This window comes from Otolemur garnettii, unplaced genomic scaffold (genome assembly GCF_000181295.1).
Source record: "Otolemur garnettii isolate 467f Iridium unplaced genomic scaffold, OtoGar3 scaffold00045, whole genome shotgun sequence".
Taxonomy (NCBI): Eukaryota; Metazoa; Chordata; class Mammalia; order Primates; family Galagidae; genus Otolemur; species Otolemur garnettii.
In genome coordinates this window covers 7,137,673-7,160,465 of record NW_003852440.1, presented here as the reverse complement: position 1 = coordinate 7,160,465, position 22,793 = coordinate 7,137,673, and the positions used below count along the sequence as shown (strand labels likewise).

At 48.8% G+C, this 22,793-nt stretch overlaps 1 protein-coding gene across 1 annotated transcript in view; it reads right to left on the bottom strand.

The window, feature by feature from the left end:
- Window positions 1-22,793, bottom strand: part of PGBD5 (piggyBac transposable element derived 5) — a 91,068-nt gene that overhangs the window by 12,064 nt on the left and 56,211 nt on the right. Inside the window, exons 5-7 of the mRNA XM_012805877.1 lie at window positions 22,358-22,492; window positions 5,330-5,510; window positions 1,523-1,720 (exon numbers count right to left, since the gene is read on the bottom strand). Of these exons, the coding sequence (XP_012661331.1) occupies window positions 1,523-1,720; window positions 5,330-5,510; window positions 22,358-22,492 (514 nt within the window). The remainder of the gene's footprint in view (window positions 1-1,522; window positions 1,721-5,329; window positions 5,511-22,357; window positions 22,493-22,793) is intronic.

The following is a 22,793-nucleotide window of genomic DNA, read 5'->3' as shown; positions in this document are numbered from 1 at the left end:
AGCAAAGTATCACAAGAATGGAGGAAAAAGTATCCAATGTACACACCCTATTATGAAACTAATTTATACCTTTTATATGAAAGCTATAACCTAATAACAACCTAAGGATACGGGGAAGGGTGAGGGAGAGGGGAATGTGTGGAGGGAGGGGGATTTGAGGGTTCACTTCTGTGGTTCATTTTACAAGGGTACAAGTGAATCTTTTTATGAGTAGAATATGAACATTTTAACACAAGAACTAAGAAAATTACGTGAAGGCTATGTTAACCAGTTTGATGAAAGTGTTTTAGATTGTTTGTGAAAACCCCATACTGTACCCTAGAAGTGCATTAATGTACACAGTTACTATTCAATTAAGAAAAAAAAGAAAGGAAAAAGAAATATAGGGAAAAAAATTGATATAGGTAGAAAATTTGCTTTCAAATTCATGAGAAAAAGACAAGCACTTCAGCAGGACTGCTGGAAAGCGCATGAAGTGACCGTGTGAAACCAGTGGTACACACAGAGATTTGCTAACAGCTTATATTTTAAAATTTTGGAGCCTTTCTCCCTGTCAGAGTGACAACTGTAAAAAAGAAAAAATATACAGTGTTGCTAAAGCTGCAGAGCACTGGACCCCTGGCCACCCACCGCAACGGCATCGAAACACAGCGGTGGCAACGCCTACAGACCTTAAAAACAGTCCTGCTCTTTGACCCAGTACTTCTATTTTTAGACTTTTTTCATCTTGAGGAAATAATCAAAGGTGTACCAAAGACTGACCTATAAAGATATCTGATATGTTATCACTCATGTCATGAAGAAACGGATCATTAATAGGGTAGTAGGTAAAGAGATTTTGGCATAACTAAAAGGTGGGAATATTAGTTTTAAAAAGTCACATTCTTAAAGAACACTAAGAAGGGATGGCTCAGTGCCTGTGGTTCAAGCGGCTAAGGCGCCAGCCACACACACCAGAGCTGGTGGGTTCAAATCCAGCCTGGGCCGCCAAACAACAATGACAACTGCAACCAAAAAAATAGCTGGGTGTTGTGGTGGGTGCCTATAGTCCCCGCCACTTGGGAGGCTGAGGCAAGAGAATCACTTAAGCCTAGGAGTTGGAGGTTGCTGTGAGCTGTGATGCCACAGAACTCTACCTAGGGTGACAGCTTGAGACTCAAGAAAGGAACTGTCTCTCTTCATTAAAAAAGGAAAAGAACTCTAAGATGTGAGGATTTCCAGTGCAAAGGGGCAGCTGTGAACCTCACCTTCCTCTGGGCAGTTTCTTGCCTTGTGCCAGCTTCACCCAGGCCTGTGCTCACCTGAGGTGCTCACCTGAGGCTCCAGCCTGTGTACAACCTGGAGGCCTACAGAACTGGTTAGTCACCTGCAGGCTTGACAGCTGTCAGACTGGGAAGCTTACGACTCGTCTTGTTATTGCCACAAACCCAGAAGCCGACAGCACCGCCTGACCCAGGGCAGCACAGTCCACAACAGACTCCCACCCCCACATCACATCTTGGTCCAGCCCGCCTGCACGCACCTTGCTGCATGGGGGAGTAGGCGTTGGTAAGGAAGCGGAAGTGCCCCTTGTTGTACCAGCAGATCAGGGACATGTTCCCCTTCATCTTGATTTGGTACTGGCCCCGGGCCGGGGGCATGGCTGGGTTGGTCAGCATGGACAGTGGGAGGCCTGTGCAGTCGCTCTTCCTGGAGCTGAGCAGGCCACAGCAGTAAATCCCTGGTGGGCAGAGAGACAAAGAATCACACACATCATCATTGGAGATGCTGGAGGCACTCCTGCCCTGTGCCTCCCTGAGGAAAGGACCAACTGCCCGTTCTGAGGCTGATGCTGAGGAGACAAGCCCTCTAGATGCCCCTCTGCTCCAGGAGACTGCTCACATGAGGTCTTTCCCCGCTCTGCTGTCTTCCCTGGTGATGAGCTCCCCAGATTCTTTTATAAACTTATAGCATATTAAGACTACATGCAAGGCTGTGTGGAAAGCAAGCAGCAGCAGCTCTGTCAGAGCACTCCCCAGGTGTCCAACACCTGTCATCCCATCCCCTTCCAGAAGCTTCTACACTCAGTAGGTTATGATATGCACAGAGTAGGAGGTCCTCCCAGATGCACAGCTGGGAAGGGAAAACTGGCACAAAGGCCAGGTCTGCCTGATGTCCAGACCTCACCAGGTTGTCATCCTGACAGTCTCGCCAAGACTTGGCCAGCCTGGCCAGTCCACAAAGTCCCTGGGTAGCTATGTCCGAAGGAACCCCATCTCCACAGAAAGCTGAGTCAAATGCAAACAGAAAAAATCATCAGGCACCATTGGCTAAGCCACGTGTTCCTTCTGTGAAATCCTGGAGGGTCCCTGGCCTCTCAGAGCCAGGAAAAATACCCAGCTGGGACTCAGTCTAATTCCACCCTAGATGTCCACTATGTGGGTTGCCACAGGCTACTGGGACAGCAGGCAGACTGACGGCTTGGAGGAAGCGTGAGACCCTGGGGACAGGCTCCTCCGCTCACTGAGGAGGACACAGTGCCATTGGTCAGCTGAACACACTCCACACACCATACCCATGCACTCCTTATCATTGCACCTCTGCCCTGCACTGGAAGGACAGCTGGAAGTGTTCCTTCCCCTCCAGAGTCCCTCTGCTCCACGCCCCTTATCCTTGTGTGCAGCAGCAGGGATGCTCAGGCCCACTACTGACAAGAGGGCTCCCTGCTGCTGGTAGCTCCCTCTCAGCTCTCAATATTCACAAAGAAGAATCTATATTTTAGAACACCCAGGAGGAACACATGAACAAGGATGAGGGTGATTAAAACCACCTGGTCTGCTCTACCTGTCACATTTTCACAAGAGGGAAGAAGAGCATCCAGCTGCCTCAGGGTTTCATGGATTTGTCCCTACATGAAAATAGAGATTATTCAATCAATGTCTCTTTGGGCTTTTATTTTACAAAATATTCTCTGTGTGCCCTGGACGGGACAACCCAATTCTCACCATCATGTCTTTCCTCGACCTCTAGAATCCCACTAGAATCCCCCAGGTCTGAAAAATAAGTTTGTGAACTTGCCACCACCAGCTTACATTAGCAGCACTGTACAACTCAGTAAGTTGCATAACCTTGGTATACCAGTGTCTTGCAGCTGGGGTCATGCAGACGTGGTGGTGTCTTGCTGAGTGGCATTCATTGCTATGTTTATGTTTTGTGTGTTGTTGTGAAAATGTCAGAGCTTAAATCAGAGCAACGAACAAATATTAAATTTCTTGTTAAACTTGAGAAGAGTGAAGGTGAAATCAGGGACATGTTAGTCCAAGTTTATAATGCCATGAAGAAAATGGCAGTGTACAGATGCATTAAACATTTTTTTCTAATAGGAGAGAATGAGTCACTGATGAAGAGACATCAGGGTGGTCAGTAATGAAAAACACTGTAAAAAATTCATCAATTGTGCATCAAAATCTTTGGCTGACTGTGAGAAGCATAGCAGACCAAGTAAACATGGATGGAGGAACAGGAAAATCTGAACAGGAGAAGGCATGTGCAGGAACAGTCCCAACGGAGTTCACCAATGAACAAAAGCAAAGGAGAGTCCAAGTCTGCCAAGACCTTTAGGAGAGGCAAGATGCCGTTTTGGGCCTCATTACTACTGGTGATGAAACATGGCCCCAAACAGCAATATGACCCTGAAACAAAGTGTCCAAATGCAAATGCAAGTCAGCCAATCCTCCACAACCCAGAAAGTTCTGTCAGTACAAATCAAAAGTCAAAACTATGCTGCTAACATTTTTTGGCATCAAAGTGATTGCTCATTTTTACTAACTCGACAAACTGTTAACCAAACTATTTAGAAGTCCTGAAAAGGCTATGCAAAAAAGTTAGACAAAAACAACCTGAACTTTTCACCATCTCCTGGCTCGTGCATCGTAACAATGCACCAGCTTACATGTTTCTATCTGGTGGGGAATTTTTAGCCAGTAAAAAAATAACATTATTGGAACACCCTCCCTACTTACCTTATCTGGCCCCCAATAACTTTTTTTCTTTACCCAAAGATAAATACTGAAAGGAAGACATTTGGATGGCACTGAAGACATTAAGGGTAATATGACAACAGTTCTGATGGCCATTCCAGAAAATAGTTTCAAAATTGCTTTGAAGGGTAGACTAGGTGTTGGTGTCAGTGTATAACTTCCCAGGGTGACTGTAGTGATATTCAACAGCGAGGTATGTAGCACTTTTTCTAGGATTTCTAGGTGAACTTGACTGTTAGACCTTGTGTGAGCTGGCATTGAGTATACCACCCAATTCTGTTGGCGTGGGGCAGGGAGCAGGCCCCATACGTGAGTGTTATTGAGGCTATGGTGCCATGCACACTGCATCCAGACAGGAAAGAACAACAGCCTGGTTCTCACCTGTACTTGAACATGGAGAACTCAGTGTTCATCCAAAGTGACTGGTTAATGTGCTTGCGGGCAGCCTTCTCTAACTTTACTTCCATGGCTCCTCTTCACAGAGTCTGATCCCTCTACTCTTGATTCTTTCAACAAGTAACCATTGACCCTGTTGGGCACCAGTTTGTAGGTGGGTAAGATGCAGCTCAAGCCAGTGAGAAGCCCAGTCTCCTGCTGCTTCCTCTCTGGCAGTTGAGGACCCAGGATGGGTCCCTGCTCTAACAGGATGTAGTTTTAAGGCCAGATGTCAGGTCTGCAGCTCTATTGGCTGCTGTAGACAGGCGGGCTTATGGTGATTCTGCTGAGTGGACTGGACACAAAACCCTAATGTGGGACAGACAGAAGTCACACAGCTTGCCACTGGTCTCCCTGGCCTGGAATGCAATGAATGAACTCCCTCTCTGCAATGAACAAACTGAGCATCTTAGCTCCAAGGGACCCAGGACCTTTCTGGGGCCTCCTAGATTCTTCCCTGCCTTCATGTAGTCCTTGTCTGTCCACCGGCAGGGACCATATCAAAGACAGCAGGTGAGCTCAGCAGATGTTCTAGACCCTTACTAGGAGCTGAGACTAGAAAACGCAGGCTTTTGTCACAGGTTTAACAAAGGACACACAAAGAAAGGTCCTGAAGACTGGGCCCTGTGCCAACACATCATCCAGACTATGAACCCAGGACTCACACACCAGGGTTCATAGAGATATGCGCTGCCAGCAAGGGTCCAGGCACCCAGGGTAGCTGAGATCCTCTGTTCCCTTGAGTGAGGGCCTCCCTGCGCAGCATGCAGGGGCCTATGCCAGCCACCACACACCTGCAGCTCACCCTGACCTCTCCCACCACTTCCCCAGGGGAGGTGGGGGCCATGTCCCACTGGATCCCCCACACAACACACCTTGCTTCTCAAACTCTTCAAACAGCGTCAGGCTGGTGATGCTGGGCCCGGTGAAGACAATGTAGTTCTTGCCTACTGCATTCCGGCACAGGCTCCTGGCCACTGTGCCATGGAGTTGCGGCTTGTTCTTCAGTGCATCCAGGCCGTCCGGGCCCCCACCTTCCTTCAGATGGACATAAATCTTTTAACAGAAACACACATAGGTCAGGAGCCTAGAAGTTTGGGAAGCGTGGGCCTCTGTCACTAGGCAAGGAGCCTCAACTCACAGAGGGCTGAGGTCACCCCAAAGGCCACCCTGCATCTCGGGCAGCTGATGACTCAGCCCCAGATGCTTCAGTCTGGAGAGCTCAAGGTGAAGGAGGACAAGTGGGTACAAGTAGCAAGCCCACAGTCCAGGTCCAGGTTGGTACAAACATACTTCAGTTCTGAAACACGGCAGGGATTTTAATTTACCATAAATAAAATCAAAGCCCAGCTCTTCTGTTAGGAATACACTCATCTGTGTACTTTCTGTTTGAACACAGCTTTTAAATTTACTAAGTGTGTTCACAAGGATGGTTTTGTTTGTTCTTTATAGTAACCCCCACCAGGCAGGGGGAAGAGGTATAATTCATTCATGTCTAAGAGGAGGGTTAGAAACCCACCTGTGGGCCCAGGGTGTACTGGGCTTAGCAAGACATTTGGTTGTTTTTTCACTATTCTCTGTGGACTTATGAAAAATAAGCAATTTTCAAGCTCTATGTTTCGTGCTGCTTCCACGAACATTAAAGGGGTACACAGGAAGAGAATGGACGCAGGCCGTGCACAGTGCTCTCGACAGCAATAGCCACGAGGAATTAAACACTTGGGTATAAACTGCTGTCCTCCTTTATGGACAACACCTGTTCTCACAGACTGTTCCTGGCTGCGAATAGTGCTCACCTGGGCCTGTCCCTGCATGGGAGGAACACAGTGACCCTTGGAGGATGGCAAGGGGACTGTCAACTGTGGCGGGGGCACAGAACGGCTGTGAGAGAGCCACTCCATCTCCATGCACCGGCCGCGGTGCCCCACTGGGAAACCCTGAGGCAGCCCACATGGAGGGCCCAGTTCATCCTCTTGTGTATCTGTCCTCAGTCAAATGACCTTGGGAGACTTGTTCAGTCACCCCAAACATGGGTGACTGATATTCTTGAGGCTGATGAGAGGCAGTGAGTGGAGGTCTAATTCTAGAGCAGCCCACCTCTGGAGGGTAGACCCCAGCCCAAACACACGCCTGAGGACCTCGGGGGAACCTGCCTCTGGTGGCCTGTCAGGTGACAGCACGGTGGCGCCGATGCTGTGGAGGGAGCATGGCAGATCTTCAATGCTTAGTGTGAGTCACAGGCTGTTTCCCCAACATTCCCTCAGTGCCCAGGAGAGAGATCTTGATGGAGGTCAAAACAATGAGATGTGCCTCTGCCACAGGTCACGCGAGGTTCTGCCGAGTGAGGACTTCCTCTCTGCACCCACTTGTCTCCCTTGACAAAACCTGACCGCTGTGGCCACCACTCAGTGTTCTGAATCACAGGTCAGCTCCAACTTACACCCTGCTCTCCCCCAGATGTCCTACCTGTGCTCTCATCAGAAGCGTGCTGGAAACTATGTGTCCTGGAACCCTCCCCAGGGACCATTAGTTCTGTCCCTTGTGTCATTCCAAGGGGAATCCTCCATTCAAACCCAGGGCTCTTCCAGGGAGTGGGGAGTGTGTTGTTGGAAACTCTGAGGGCCAAACTTGATGACACCTCCACACGGTTTCCAAAGGCCTCCATCCCTGATAGATGGCACACTCTGCCCAAGATGTGGAAAATTAAGTAGGATTAAACGTAAAATCATGCAACCATGTTCAAAAAATTCATGAAACTTAATACAGGTTGCAAGAAACATGACTTAGCAAGAATACCTTTAGATAAATAAACAAAACACAACTCAGACTTCGTGCTACATGACTAAGTCAATGCACATCACGGCTGGTCAGGAAGCTGCTGGGATCCTGGCCTGCCGCAGAGAATTTCCATGTTAACACACACGACTGTGTGTGCTACGTTGTCTGATGGCTCCACAGGCACATCTGCATTCAAATTTGAAAACACTTTTTAAAGTTGCTGCATAGAAAATTATGACAAACTTTGTTGCTTAAACAATACCCACTTACTAGCTCACAGCTCTGCAGGCTGCCTGTTGGAGCAGGACACACCTGGCTAATTCTAGGGCAGTCCACCTCTGGAGGGCATAATACATGGCTGGAATCCAAGTGCTGGCTGGTGTGTTTGCACATAGTACTTGGGATTCCCTTCCAGGCTCATTCAGGCTTTTGTGATGGTTGTATGACTGAGGTCCTGGCATTTCTGCTGGCTGTCAGCTGGGGAGAGCTCCTGGAGGTTCCCCAAAGCCCATGCCGCACTACCCCTTCCATCTTCGAAGCCAGCAGTGGAGGCCCTTCTCTGAATCTCTCTTGTGCTTGCAATAGCTTTTCTGTCAGGAAGAGCCTGGTTCTTTGGGTTGGGCCTACATAGGATAATTTCACTTTAACTGATTTAGGATCATAACACATTTGTAAAACGAAAATCCCTTCACAAACACTTGCATCTGTGGTTGAGTAAACTGCCAGGCATGTGCGTGCTGGGGGCAGGGGCCCTGTGAGTCTGATAGAGTTTTGTCTGCCTTGAGCTGGGCCACTCCGCTTCCCCGTGGGTGCTCTGTGCATCTGGAAACCTCCAAGCGCACAGGTGACAGCTGGAGCAGTGTCCCCTCTTACTAAAGCCTGCAGAGTGCAGAGGACATCATTTTTGTTCCCTGAATTCAACATACTTCCACACAGACTGTGTGAACAACTTCCCTGCTTGTCATTCACTGTTGGTGAGGAGCTGGGAACACAACTTAATTTGGTATAAACACACCGGATAGTTCCGTATGGAAATTTATATGAATCAAAAGCCTGAAAGTAACGTAACTGGAAAACAGTATAGAAGTTCCTAAAAAAAAAAAAAAATAAGTAAAAATAGACCCACTGTAGGGTATGGCAATACCCCTCCTGGGTATGATCCAAAGGAAATGAAACTGGTGTGTGAAGAAGTGTCCACGCTCCCATGTTCACTGTAACATCATTCACAACAGCCAAGACGCAGGGGCGGCCTGAGCATCCATCAGTGAAGGAGTGGACAAAGAAAGCACAGGGCGTGTGAACAAGGGCACACTGTGGACATGGAGACACACAGGGAGGAAAGCCTGCCATTGCAACAACAGGGACAAACCTGGAGGCCATTAAGCTAAGTGACATAAGCCAGGCCCAGACCAGTGAGACCAATGTTGCAATATTAATCTCATTTCCACATGGAATTTAAAACATTGAACTCTTAGAAGTAGAGAACAGAATGGTGTTTACCAGAGTCTGGGGGTGGAGGTAGCTTGGGAAAGATGTTGGTTAAAGGACACAAAATTTCAATAGAGGATAAGTAAGTCCAAGTGGTCTGCTGCACACTGTGGTGACTACAGTTAATAATTTCAGTGTCTGGACTCAGTGGGGGCGCTGTGCAGATCAGAGCCAGTTTGCTCAGGTGAGCCCCAGGGCCCTGCCTCTGGCCTCTCACCCTTGGGTCCCCTGCCCCACAACTGTCCCTCAGCATCCACATCTCTGTCACAGCAGCCTAAATGCTGAGCCTGTGGCCCCCCTGGGAAGCTGCCTGGGAGATCTAGGGGATGCCAAACCCTCCAGATGCTGGCTTCCCCTGCAACCATATCTGACAAAGCCAATACAGTGGAGATCCAGAAATTGGATTAAGTCAAAATTGAAGATGACAGAAACACAAGAGAAAAATCCACTGCCTTCCAAGGAAGCGAAGGAACAGAAGTAAGTCGGCGAGCTGGAAGGAGGCGGACGCTGCCACATGCACTGTGCATTCCACAGGCTCTGCCTTGCTGTGGGTCACATGAAACTAACCTGGTTTGAAGTTGACTGGAAAACAAAGCTGAGCTCCACACCGGGCGCCAATAGTCAGAGATTGTTGCACCAAACCCCAACCTGGTTTGAAAGCCAACTGGGAAACGACGCTAAGGATACACCAGTTAAAAACATAAAGTCTGAGAACGCCTAGAGAAGGCTTATATTATCTACAGCCAAGCGGTAAGACTGAGAAAATGCAACTCCTCTCTGGCCTCTTCAGAAGGCTTTTATTGAAAGGTACATGGGCAAAATTGCCGAAAGATACGGAATCCCAAGTCCCCAGGAAGACTGCACAGAGATGGGGTAAGAGGTACAGAGTTGCTAAGAGACAGCTGATGGCTTATTTAGAAAGGGGTAGGGAAAAACTAGTTCTACCCAAGGGGGGAGCAGGGGAAGCCGGGCAGGTTTCCTAAGCTAACTATAGATCAGAAGTTTAAAGAGCTTAACCCCTCCCACCTGTTGATACTCATGGGGCACCGGGACAGTGGGGTAGTCCGTTCTGTTCTCTGGGCTCTTTTCATCTTCTGTGGTTTTGATGAACCCCAGGGACTGCATGTCTGTGTGTTCTCCCCTGGGTACCCCAGGATTGAGGAGGGGTGTCCCGCTGAGACGCCAGCCTATCTACCTCCCACACTGTCTTCTTACTTCACTTCTCTTAGCAGTTTAACTTTTAAGATCCAAGAAGTTTGGTCAAGTTTAAATGGCTGTGCTTCCCCTTTCACAGCAAAGTACCCAGAACCGCTGACAGCGAAGGCCAGGTTGGTACAGGAAGATGGAGGGATGACGGGAAATCCTGGGTGAAACCTTGCTGGCCCAAGGTTTCCTACAGGTTGTGAAATGCAGTTTAATCACAGTGCCAATTTCTTTTGTTCCTATGATTTTAACTATTAAAATATGCACATAAGGGCTCGGCGCCTGTAGCTCAGCAGCCAGGGCGCCAGCCACATGCACCAGAGCTGATGCATTCAAATCCATCCCGAGCCTGCCAAATAACAAAGACAACTATCACCCAGGTGTTGTGGCAGGCACCTGTAGTCCCAGCTACTTGGAGGCTGAGGCAAAAGAATCACTTACGCCCAAGAGTTGGAGGTTGCTGTGAGCTGTGATGCCACAGCACTCTACCCAGGGCGATATAGTGAGACTCTGTCTCAAAAAAAAAAAAAAAAATACACATAAAGTTTTAAAACCTGGGGGACAGGGAGAAAGCATGTCCTATATTCTTGAAAATTGCCAAAAGAGATTTTAAGTGTTCTCATAAAAAATAAGTATGTGGGCTCAGCGTCCATAGCTCAGTGAGTAGGCCACAGACACCCAGCCCGGGCCTGCTAAACAATGACAATTGCAACCAAAAATAGCTGGGTGCTGTGGCAGGTGCCTGTAGTCCCAACTACTTGGGAGGCTGAGGCAAGAGAATTGCTTAAGCCCAAGAATTTGAGGTTGCTGTGAGCTGTGATACCATAGCACTCTACTGAGGGCAACATAGTGAGACTGTCTCAAAAAAAAAAAAAAAAGTACCAAAGGACTTACATACATCACATCACATCCATCCCAGAGGTTGTCATAATAGCAAAAAGATTAGCAATGACCTAAAGAGGAGACTGGTCAAAACTGAGTATGCAGGAACCACATATACTTTAAAAAATTATCATGTAAAAAACCCCTTAATAACATAGAAAATGTTCACAATGTTCTGGAAAATGAAGTAGCCAGATTATAAAATGGTTTGAAGGTGCATGTCTGTGTTTAGAGATACACTGACCACATCTCCTCAAGTGGCTATTCTGTATATGAAGTATTTATTGGATTTATAGATATTTTGGGATTTTATTGTTTTTTTAAATTTTCTCTATACATATACATATGTTTATTTGGTTTCTACTTTTTGTCTTCACAAAATTAAAAAGCCTTAAAACTGAATAACAATATTTAAGATAAAGACTAGAAACAAAAACCTCGTAAAGAACGAACAAAGATAAATACATTCAGAAAAGAAATCAGATGATTGCTGCAATGAAATATTGTTTTTAATGCTACACACAGAATACGATTTAATCAGAAAAACACACACTAAACCTAATTATAAAAGAAGGAAATGGAACTTCACCAAAGGAGCTCATGGCATTTGTAGGATCTAAGTGAGCTGTGCTGTACTCAGCACATGCCTGAAGGTGACAGCTCTTGGGATAAGGGCAGCCTCCTGCTCTCCTGGGACTAACAAGCTCTCCTAAACTCAATGACAAGCAGCTGAGGACTTGGGACTCTCAGGGAGAAAGCACCAGGTGGTCCCGTTGGGGGATGGTCCTGCAGTCACTTAGACTTGTGTGTCCACACTGGCATTTTCCCGGACTCTGGCCAGTCTCCTCCTGAGAAGCTGATACTCAGTGGGGATGTCACAGGACAATAGAACAGGTACTGGCTCGGCACCTGTGGCTCAAGCAGCTAAGGCACCGGCCACATACACCGGAGGTGGTGGGTTCAAATCCAGCCCGGGCCTGTCAAACAATGACAGCTGCAACCAAAAAAAAGCCAGGCGTTGTGGCAGGCACCTGTAGTCCCGGCTACTTGGGAGGTGGAGGCAGGAGAATTGCTTAAGCCCAGGAGTTGGAGGTTGCTGTGATGCCACAGCACTCTACCCAGGGTGACAGCTTGAGGCTCTGTCTCAAACAAAAAAAAAAAACAAAAAAAAAGAGAGAACAGGCACTGAGTCAAGGGTCTTCCTGCCCTTATGGGGAAACCGTGAAGAATGCTGTGGCCAACAAGTGGCACCGTGAGTCTAGAGAGAGTGCCACATCTGTGATGCTCCTTACTGCAAATACTGAGGGCTTTCAGTGAACATAAAACCAAACCTACATTTGAATAATATAAAAAATGACAACTTTTAACAGGGCAGTCAAAATCCGGCCAAGAAAGGGCTCAGACCAATAGGGGCTGCAGGGTCTGATGGGCACCAGGTCCAGTGCCTGCCATCCTTGGTCTGCTTTGACTGAGTGACTTCAGCTGGTCTAAGATGGCATCTTGCTTCCCTTAGGCAGATGTCCCCTCCCAAAGAGTCCTTCCCTATCCATGCACCATTGCTGCACTCCTAAAGGTATACTAGGACTGAGTCCAGATTCCAGACAACCCGCAAGAATCCTGTCAGGAAGGCTGGACGAGAGGCCTCGCACTTGTAATCCTAGCACTCTGGGAGGCCAAGGCAAGTGGATCACTTGACCTCACAGGTTGGAGACCAGCCTAAAAAAGAGCAAGACCCTATCTCTCAAAATAGCCAGGTGTTGTGGCAGGTGCCTGTAGTCCCAGCTACTTAGGAGGCTGAGGCAAGAAAATCGCTTGAGCCTAAGAGTTTGAGGTTGCTGTGAGCTATGACAGCACAGCACTCTACTGAGGGCATCAAAGTGAGACCCTGTCTCCAAAAAAAAAGGAAAGAAAAGAAAAAGAGATCCTGTCAGTAACCAGAGAAAAGGCAGCACTGCTGGAAACCCACCACCCATACACTGTGCTTTCCACCAGGGCTCCCAAAATGCAAGGCAAAGGGGAACGCTGTGCACTTGGATGTGTAACTGAGTGCCAGTCTGCTTTTCAGAAAGCCAGCTCTCTCCCTAGGCCCCGCTAGAAGCGGCCTCGTACCAGAGCAGCCCCTCTGTCCAGCGTGCACAGACTTTGCTATGGACACCCTCCATCTGAGTTAAGGGCTTGTTTGACAAGTATCTTCAGAACAGGAAAATACCTTTTGGTTGCCAAGCCTTTCACTTTTCCTAAAAAATCTTTTCTTGCTCCTGTGACTTCTTAATTTTTAAGTATATAGATCTAGGAGAATAGGGATAAACGTTTATTAATACAAGGTATTAAACTCTGGCCCAGGATGTTATTACTAATGCTGCAAATATTACACTGGCACTACAACAAAAGGCATCTCAGGAAACACAGATTACAGCAGTAATACCCTGAAAATGCAGACAACTCATGGCATTTATCTCACCCCTACTTCTGATGTGCCCCAAGACTCTGAGAGGCTGGATCTAGTTCAACATTCCCCCCACTTCCCAAGCTGATGTAACCGAGGGAACACAGGTCATCACGATCCATCAGCTCACTTCCTCCTACAGCACTGTTCCTGCAGTCTGGGTACCCTCCTGACTTTTTTTTTTTGAGACAGGGCCTCAAGCTGTCCCCCTGGGTAGGGTGCTGTGGCATCACAGCTCACAGCAACCTCCAACTTGTGGGCTCAACGGAGTCTCCTGCCTCAGCCTCCCAAGTAGCTGGGACCACAGGTGCCCGCCACAACGTCCAGCTATTTTTTGGTTGCAGCCATCATTGTTGTTTGGCGGCCCCGGGCTGGGGATTCGAACCCGCCACCTTAGGTGTATGTGGCTGGTGCTTTAGCCACTTGAGCCATAGGCACCAAGCCCTCCTTCTGATTCTTAAACAGAGAACTGGAGAAAACCTTGTCCAGCTGCACAGGCTTTGACCACTGGCTCCACTGCTCTCTCAGAATGAAGAGGTCAGGTTGTTCCACTGTCAGTACAGAGCGTATGTGGCAGGGGCCCTCAAACTTTTTAAACAGGGGGCCAGTTCACTGTCCCTCAGATAGTTGCAGGGCCGGACTGCCAACCCTGAGATGAGTCGGCTGCTAAGCAGGACAGGCAACGGTGGCAAAAACACCCAGCAGGCCGGATAAATGTCCTTGGCAGGCCACATGTGGCCCACAGGCTGTAGTTTAAGGACGCCTGGTATGTGGGGACACAGACACCATGTATTAGCGGCTGGTGATCTTTGCTCAAGGCTTGGCTTCCCTTCACTTAAAGGTGTGGAAAAAGACTAAAAGCCAAATAAGGGGGGAAAACCACTTTAGTGTAACTCCCTTAAATTCCCTCTACATAAAAATATGTCTCAGAAGAGGGGGGATTAGTGACAACTGCTGCTAGATCCAGCAACAGTCAAGTTAGATGAGAAGGAGATGCTTGGCTTTCGCCTAAATTGGGAGAAGTCCTCTCCTCCAGGAGACGATGCAGACACGTGGTCAGGAGGATGGGCTTACCCAGGCTCTACATATGGGGCTCCAGGCCAGGGACTCAGTGTCCTCACCAGGAAGCCGAGACAGTGACATCACCGCCACGGAAGGCTATGTGAGGAACACGTGAATAAAGTACAAGCAGGGCTGAAGCAGGAGCCTGGCACATGGCAGGGTCCATGCTGATCATTCCTTCCTGTATGTCCACAGCTGCCCTGATCCACAGATGTGCCGGGGGGGGGTGGGGGGGGAGGGCTTCCACATCAGCTAGTTTAGCAACATGGGGTACATAGACCCCCTGAGCACCCATCACAGATGGTCCTGGGGCTCTGCCTGGACACTTTTCATGATGTGCGTGGATGCAGGAAGCAGGAGTCCTGGAGTCCTTTTGCTTGTGAGTTTCCATCTTGAAAGCTCTTGCTTCTAACCCCACCCACCTCCAGAGCATGCTGCCCTTCCTGTACTGAGCAGGCTTGCTGTCACTGCGAATTGTTCTCTCTCTCCATGACACAACAGCTTCCCAACCTTCAGAAGACAGGTCACCTCTGGGCACCTCCCGGCTTCTGTTCCTCTGCCAGCTCCTTCCTGGTGCTCACCTACCTGCCAAAAGCCCTGCCTGGGAACTCTGGTCTCATGCTGCGGAGGCAGGTGCCTAACCCAACACGATCAAACAGGATAAATCTGTCCTTTTATTTATTTCTTTATGTACTATAAAGGACGAAGGAACATTTTTATTTAAATTTTTAGTTGTTTTTTTTTTTTTTTGAGACAGCATCTCATTTTGCTCCACTTGGTAGAGTGCCATGGAAATCTACTCTTTAGAACATTTTTAAAAATTAACATTTTTTTCCTCCCCCAAAGAATCTCAGGACTCTATTAATCACCAAAGGTCACAGAACATTAACTCATCTGTTGGCCAGTTTTCCCCACTGCCTTCTCATCTCCTGGGCATTGTGGAGCCTGAGCAGCAGACTGTCCAGAGACAGCCTCCTGCTCAACCACAGAATGGCCACAAGCTTCTGGGATGAGCAACCTTGACATCTTGGACTAAGCAACTGCCATCTCCCAAGCACATGGCTTCCCCCAGCACCCCAAGTTTCCCCTTCTGAGTGAGTTTCTCCCTTTACTCCTCCCCTGCTCACAGGGGAGCCTGCAGGTGCAGGCATAAAAGTGGAACCTTGGCTGGTTTCCGCTCTCACACCCTCTGCAAATAGTGTGAGGGTGTGTTGTGGTTGGGGTCAGTTCTCAGCAGATCTGTGACACAAAACAAGCCTCAAGAGTCCCTGACTTACCAATGGTTCACTTAAAATTTCTTGACTTGATGGTGTAAAAGTGATATGCATTCAATAGAAACCATACGTTTCTGAAGTGTGATTTTCACTCTTGCTAGCAACATGCGGTGTGATACTCTTACAGAGCAGTGCACGGCAGCTCCCAGTCAGCCTGTCAGGAGGAGGAACAACCTGCACCCTGCAGCCCAGTGTCACAGGGGACCATGATCCACTGTGCACTGAGGAGAGGGCGCCGGGTGCCAGGGCCGGTTGGGCCGCGTCGGGGGTTGGTAGGCCAGTTGTGTCAATGCATTTTCTACTTGGTCATCTCAACTTTGGTGGGTTACCGGGACACAGCCCCACAGAGAGCTGAGAAGCATCTGTACTCTCCTGAGAGCTCCATAAGCATTTAGTTTGATAATGGCAGCCACACGTCAGAAAGATGTTAGTTGTGGCCTCAAAGAATACCCAGGGACAGACATGCCTCCAGATTTCCAGAACCCCCTTCACAAATGATTCCCTGCCTGCTTGCTCTTGCCTCTACTGTGGTTGTTAGGACCAGGAGTCAGGGAGCCTCGGTCCCTGCACCAGGTTAAGAAGGTGCACACCGGGGCCAGGGCGTGTAAGAGAAGACCTGGGCTGTCACCACCTACTGGTTCTCCCACTGTGGATGGAGTACTTGGGTTGCCCTGACCTCCCGGAGCAGAGACTTCACAGGAGAGCCATAGAAACATTTTCTACTAGGTATCCACGCATTCAATGCCCAAGCAGGGGATGGCAGGGCTCAGTGGAGCCCTGGGGCATCACACAGGCAGAGTAGAGGGCTGTGGGGTGGGGAGCCAGCCCTGTGCTCACTGCCTACAGTCTTTAAATTTGGGGTGAATTACTCGGTCTCTGGGTGCTTTGATTTTCCCATGTATATCATGAGGCCAACAACACACTTCCCAAAAGGCCAGGTGATGAGCACTGTTTGTGGCTGTTTCCCTTGGTACACCACACACCTTTCTGTGTAGGCTCTGGGGGCCTGAGTCGCACTGTGCACACACCTCTGGGATCACACCTGCCATGCCATGCTGAAGAATGTTTTTAATGTGTTCATCTGTCCTACTAGAGAGGCAGTGTGGGCTCCATTTACCTTTGGGTCTTGGGTGCCAAGTGCAAGGCTAACTCCAAGAAGGTCTGGTTAACAAAGCAGTGCACAGCTATATTGATCTGCACAGGGCTTACCTTTTCATCTATTTTGTAAAGTCCTTGAAAATAGGGATCTGTCTTAGACTCCTATTCTTAACAATAAATAAATAAATAAATAAATAAATGGACAGGAAGACCTTGGGCTCTAGAAAAGCAACAATGAATCCTGGGTGGTCAGCAGTGACCCAAACCCAACCGAAAAGGCAAATAGGAGCTCAGGTGTCCCCCAACATATAGCGGAAATGGTGTGTTTATATATATATGTATACTATGACATGTATGGGGGTGGGGCCCGGTAGGGGAAGGAAGACATGGGGCTGGCAAGTGTAAACCTTGCAGGAAGGCCAGGAGGCTGGGGCAGGACCCAGGGTAGAGACTGGCCACCTGCTGGCTGAACAGCCCCTCCCTGAGGTGGGATGTCAATCATTCCCCTGAAGGCTTCAACTGACCGGATGAGGCCCATCCACAGGCCTTACTGGTGTCAAGGAGGCAAATCAAGAAAACTAGGTGAGGCGGGGTGTAAAGAACAGGCACTCACAGTCAGCCCTGTACCCCTGCCAGAGAGCCCTAGCTCCAGAACACTGCCAGGCACAGAGCACTGCTCCTACTAGACGTGGACAGACAACCACAGGGCCTAGGGCTGGGGAGTACAGGTGCTGTCTCTGCCACTTGTCTGTCCTCCCAGGGAGCCTCAGAGGCATGACACTTGGAGCCGCTGGGGACCAGCCATCCTGACCCAGGGCAATGAGATGGGCTCTGGAGCAGCCATGGCACCAAGCTTTGGACTAGACCCAGGCTCTGAGGCAGTACTCCCCTGAGCCCCTCAGCACAGACAGTGCATCTAGAAGGGCCTTCCCTTTGGGGACACCCACTGTGCAGGTGTTAGTGTCCTCTCCCCCAGCTAAGAGACAATGAACAGCTCTGGAAATGGACAGAGATGTACACAGCAATGCACATGTACTTAATGCCACTGAACCATGTACTTGGCAACAGCTAACATGGAACATCTCAGGGCACATGTGTTACTACCACAAAAACCAAAACAAGGCTGTATTCCTCAGGACTGGACCTCAGAAGAGGGCTGTGAGGACAGAGCGGGGTGCCAGTGCAGACCAGAGGGCATCTGTGGGACCACCTGACTCACTGTGCAGCCCCCAAGCTGTGTCTGCTCTCATCTGATTGCTTCTTTCTCCCTGAACGTCTTACTCCCTGCTTTTTGCATTCTCAGAAATGAAAGATATTAATCTCTCAATTTTCAGAGTGACAATTACCTCCTCCCTTCCACCCTACCACATACCATCCTATAATCTCTTACTTAAATCACTAGATTTTTAACACTTTCATCTGATTCTAAGATTTCTTTCACATGAATTCAGGAGCATTAAACCTATAAAAATACTGAAATATGAGGTCTGACAATTAAGTTTGTGAATTCATCCTAGAAAAAGTACTCCTCCTTGCTATCACTACAGTCATCTTCAAAGTACCCCCCTTGGGAAGTTACGCACTGATGCCAGATGCCTAGTCTACCCATCAAAGCAATTTTGGAATCAGAGCTCTCATGGTCTGATAATTAACTTCATGAAATGGCCACCATGTGCTTCTGTTGGCAACACTGTACAAACAACTCAATACGGTTTCATAACCTTGGTATATTAGCTGTATATATGTATATACACAGCTGTGTTCCCATCAGCGTGGTTGTGTCTTGCTGAGTGCTCACTAGCATTGTGTGTTTTTGTGTGTTGTACGATAGCTCTGATGGTCACTCCAGAAAAAGAGTTCCAAAATTGCTTTGAAGGGTGGACTAGGTGCTGACATCAGTACATAGCTTCAAAGGTGATCAGAGTGATATTCAGCAAGGAGGTACATAATAGCTCTTTAACTAGGAGTTCAAGAACTTTTGTTAGACCTCGTATACTCGAGTCCTTAAAACTCTTTACATTACAAAAAGAGAGACAGGGTCTTACCATGTTGCCCAGGCTGGTCTCAAGCTCCTGGGCTCAAGTGATACTTCCACCTCAGCATCCCAAGTAGCTAGATTCTAGGCATATGGCACTACACCAGCTATACATTAGAATTCCCCTAAACACCATAATCATCATTATCTTTGTCCATCTTTCAGTTTCCCTCCTTCTCATACAGATTCCTTCATGGGAATAAATTCACCATGTCCAAGGATCAGATGAAATGAACTGGCTGTATTGAGCTCCTGCTCAGCTCTCCTACTGACATTTTCTGGGACCATAGAGCAATGTGGAATTTCCTTTCCTCACTTAACCCTTGATTTAGAATCTTCTAAGTGGAGCTAACTTTCACTCTGACCCAACTTCATAAGAACACAGTTGGGCCACCCAAAAGTTTAGAGTCTCAGCAGGATGAAGTTACAAGGCCACAGCAAGACCTTGGGCTCTCCTGAAACACACCAGTGCCCCTTCAGGATATTATCTTTGTCCACAACAGAAACTAGCTGGAAGAAAGTTACCTGCACAGTTGTGCAGATCGTAACTGCTAGGTCCCTGGCTGTTTCAGGGCGCGCATCAACCAACCACAACATCTTCAAACTTTTACTAAGTTTATGGGTTTTCAGAACTGAGGTGATGTCACCTGGCCATTTTCTCACAGCCAAGACAGAGGACCCAAAGGAGGATAACCATGCATGTGACTCTTCCAATCTCTTTATGCTCCACTGCATCCCATGGACCAAAGCAAAACATACAGTCAATCTCAGCACTGCCAGAAGGTGGAGCAGAAGCTGCCACCCACGACCCATGGGAGAATGGCCAAAAGCCATAAACACAGCTAGTCAGCAACTGCACTTCTCCAGAGTTGAGTCATTTAGAAGAGCCCAACAATCTGACAGCCTGCAATCGAGAACCCCCTTGTGTATCCCACCTTCCATGCCACACTCACAGAGAGCTGCAGACTCTTACAGTAGGGAGGACCTGTCTGGGCACCTAATCCCATCCCTTCAGTTTTTAGAGAAGGACACCAAGACCCAGGGAATGGGTAGGAATGGCTAATTTCACCCAAGAAGTAGTGGTAAGAACTGGGATTGTTCATGCATTCAGGGGACAGAGGAGAGAGGAAGCAGCTTGGGGACCCCAATGGACAAGAAGCATTGAGTTCAGACTCTAGCATTTCCCTCCAAATGGCTAGAGAAGTAAATCTATAAAAATATTCAAATACATTGGGGTTCTTCTTTTGAAAATTATTTTAAAAAAACTTTTAAAAAGTGAAACAGAGGCCAGACACAGTGGCTCACGCCTGTGAGACTAGCACTCTGGGAGACCGAGGTGGGTAGATTGTTTGAGCTCAGAAGTTGCAGACTAGCCTGAGCAAGAGCAAGACCCCATCTCTAAAAATTAGCTGGTATTGTGGCAGGTGCCTGTAGTTCCAACTACCAGGGAGGCTGAGGTAAGATAATTGCTTTAAGCCCAAGAGTTTGAGGTTGCTGTGGGCTATGATGTGACAGCACACTACGGTGGGTGACAAAGTAAGACTCTGTCTAAAAAAAAAAAAAAAAAGTGAGATAGGGTCTTGCTAGGTTGCAGATAACCTCTGTGAGCTTAAGCCGCCTGACATGAGAAATGGTAAATGCCACCTAGCCTTGCATCTCCCAAGTTCATGGTGACGCCAGAAGAGCTGCAGGTGTGCAAGCCCTCACACTATAAGGTACTGTTCTGCCCCATGGCTGCACCTGCCAGGCTGCTGATTTTCAAAAGCTGTCAAACCAGGATTAGCAGCTAGAGAACCATGAAAAGGGACACAACACTAAAAAGACAACTATCCCCAGGCCTTGTGGTGTCTCTAGGCTCCTCACAGACAGAGACGTCCCTTCCCTGCCAGTGCCCAGGAGCAAAGAGAGGGAAAGGGGAAGCGAAGACAGCCCCGTCAGTGGAGGGAAAGTGCTCCCTTCCCTTGGTGCCTCTCAGCTGCCCCTGGTGATGCTAGATGCTAGACTATCAGGAGCTGTCAGCTTTAGTTCTGTCTTTAAAACCAAACCTTCATACTGCTGCAAAGCCCTCTAGAATCACAGAGCTTTGGCAATAAAAGGGAAATTTCTTATTTTATAGGTGAGGGTTTTATAGATTTTATAAAATTGGGGAAGGACCTGTGTGGAAAGACAGAGAGGCTCATGCCCCCCACCCCGATACTGGACATGATTTCCAGATCATTGCCAACTCTGGAATGAAAGGACACAGTGCCAGATGCACCCAGAACCCACAGGCAAATGTTTATAGAAAGCAACTCAGGCAGAGTTCCCGGACGGCAGGGCCACATCTGCACACCCAAGCACACCCTGGCACAGTGCTTTCAGGTAACAGGACTTAATGACTATTTACTGAAGGAATGAAGGACTGTCTCCTGGGTAAGGTTTACATAAAGTAAACCTGATACATTTGTACCCTATCACTGCAAAGGATACCAAAGAAGTGACATAGGCCCCTAGAGAATGCAAGGGGATAGGGGCCCAGGCTGTCCAGCGGGAGGGAGTGAACCCCGCTCTGGGGCAGATCCACCCTGGTTCCTCCCCAAAGCCTGTGCATAAGCAGAGTCCCAGGGTTCAGGGGGAGATCCTGGCCCCAGCCCAACCTGAAGGCCTTCCGCCATGCAGGTGAGGCTAGAATGGGGCTGCCAGGGAGGTGACCCAGTGCAGGCTGGGGGGGCTTGCCAGGGAGGTGGCCTGGAGCACATACACTCCTTGCTGGGAGTGGACATGGGAGGAGATCCTCTTACTGTGAATCCTTCTCCAGCTTGAGGAAAGAAGGAAGTGCAAAAACCCTGTGGAAAGGGCCCTGGGGCTGCCAGTAGGGGCAGCTGTTACCACAGGGTAACATGAGAGTAGGTACCTGTCTCTGAGCAGCATGCAGAGAAACCAGCCCAGGCAGAGATGTCACCCAGGTTCCCCAGTCTGGTCTCCCCTTCCCCTCTGGCTCCTTTTGTGTACCCTACTGATCCCCACAGCTCAACATCTGATGCTTTTCCTGGGGCAGAGCACAACAGTTACACCTCTTCTGAGACATGTGCCCCAGTCTGCCATGCTGACCCAAGGGGCCAATGATCCAGGCACATGCCCTGGACGAAAGCTAATGTCACGGCTGGCTATCAGTGGCTCCGGAAGGAGGTATCCTGGAAACCAGAAGGCAGAGCAGACGCCTGGGAGGGGTAAGACTTCTGGTCCCTAAGTTTCAAAGCCACAGGTCCACAGTCTTGAAGATCGGCTTCCAGCAAGACAGTATGGCCCACTGATGACCCACCATTTGGGTGATCCCTCTGGCTAACACGGCCAGGGCCTGATCCTTGACGAGCCACTCATCTAGGTGGGCTGGAGTGTGGGGAAGGAATGTGCAGGGGCATGACCAGTCATAAGAGGGGCCTCTCCAGGGCTAATACCCTGCTGCCCTGGGAAGCGGTGGCTGGCGGGGTGGGGGAGTGGAGCATGGAGTGGCCTAGCTCCAGTTTCCACTAAAAAACATCTGGGTAGACTTTAACACCCAGTGAAAAGGGTAAGTGAACAAGTTCTTGGCTCCCAAATGACCTCAAAGCCTCCTGACTACCTTCCCTGACCCTCTTGGGCCCAGCCTGGGGCTCACCTGGATGATGAAGCCGGTGGAAGAACACTGTCGGACCCAGAGGCTGAACTTCCGCTTCTTCCTCTTCCTCAGCTCCCGCTCTGTGCATGTGGCAATGAACACAGGGTCCTCGTCAATCAGGGGTTCATGTAGCACCTACAAGGAGGAGAAAAGCAGAGTCCCTTTGCCTCTCAGCTCCCGCTCTCCTTCCCTATAAAAGGGTAACACCAGCACCACACTAGTATTTCAGGGAGGACTCAGTAAGACACTGTATGTCAGGTACTTTGCACAGGCCCTGACATACGGCAGATACTATGCCAAGGGAAATTACGGTCGTTGTTATTACTAATCTAAGGTACTGAGTCCTGACCCTCACTTGGTGGAGGGTCTCTGGCAGGGGTCCTGACCCTCACTTGGTGGAGGGTCTCTGGCAGGGGTCCTGACCCTCACTTGGTGG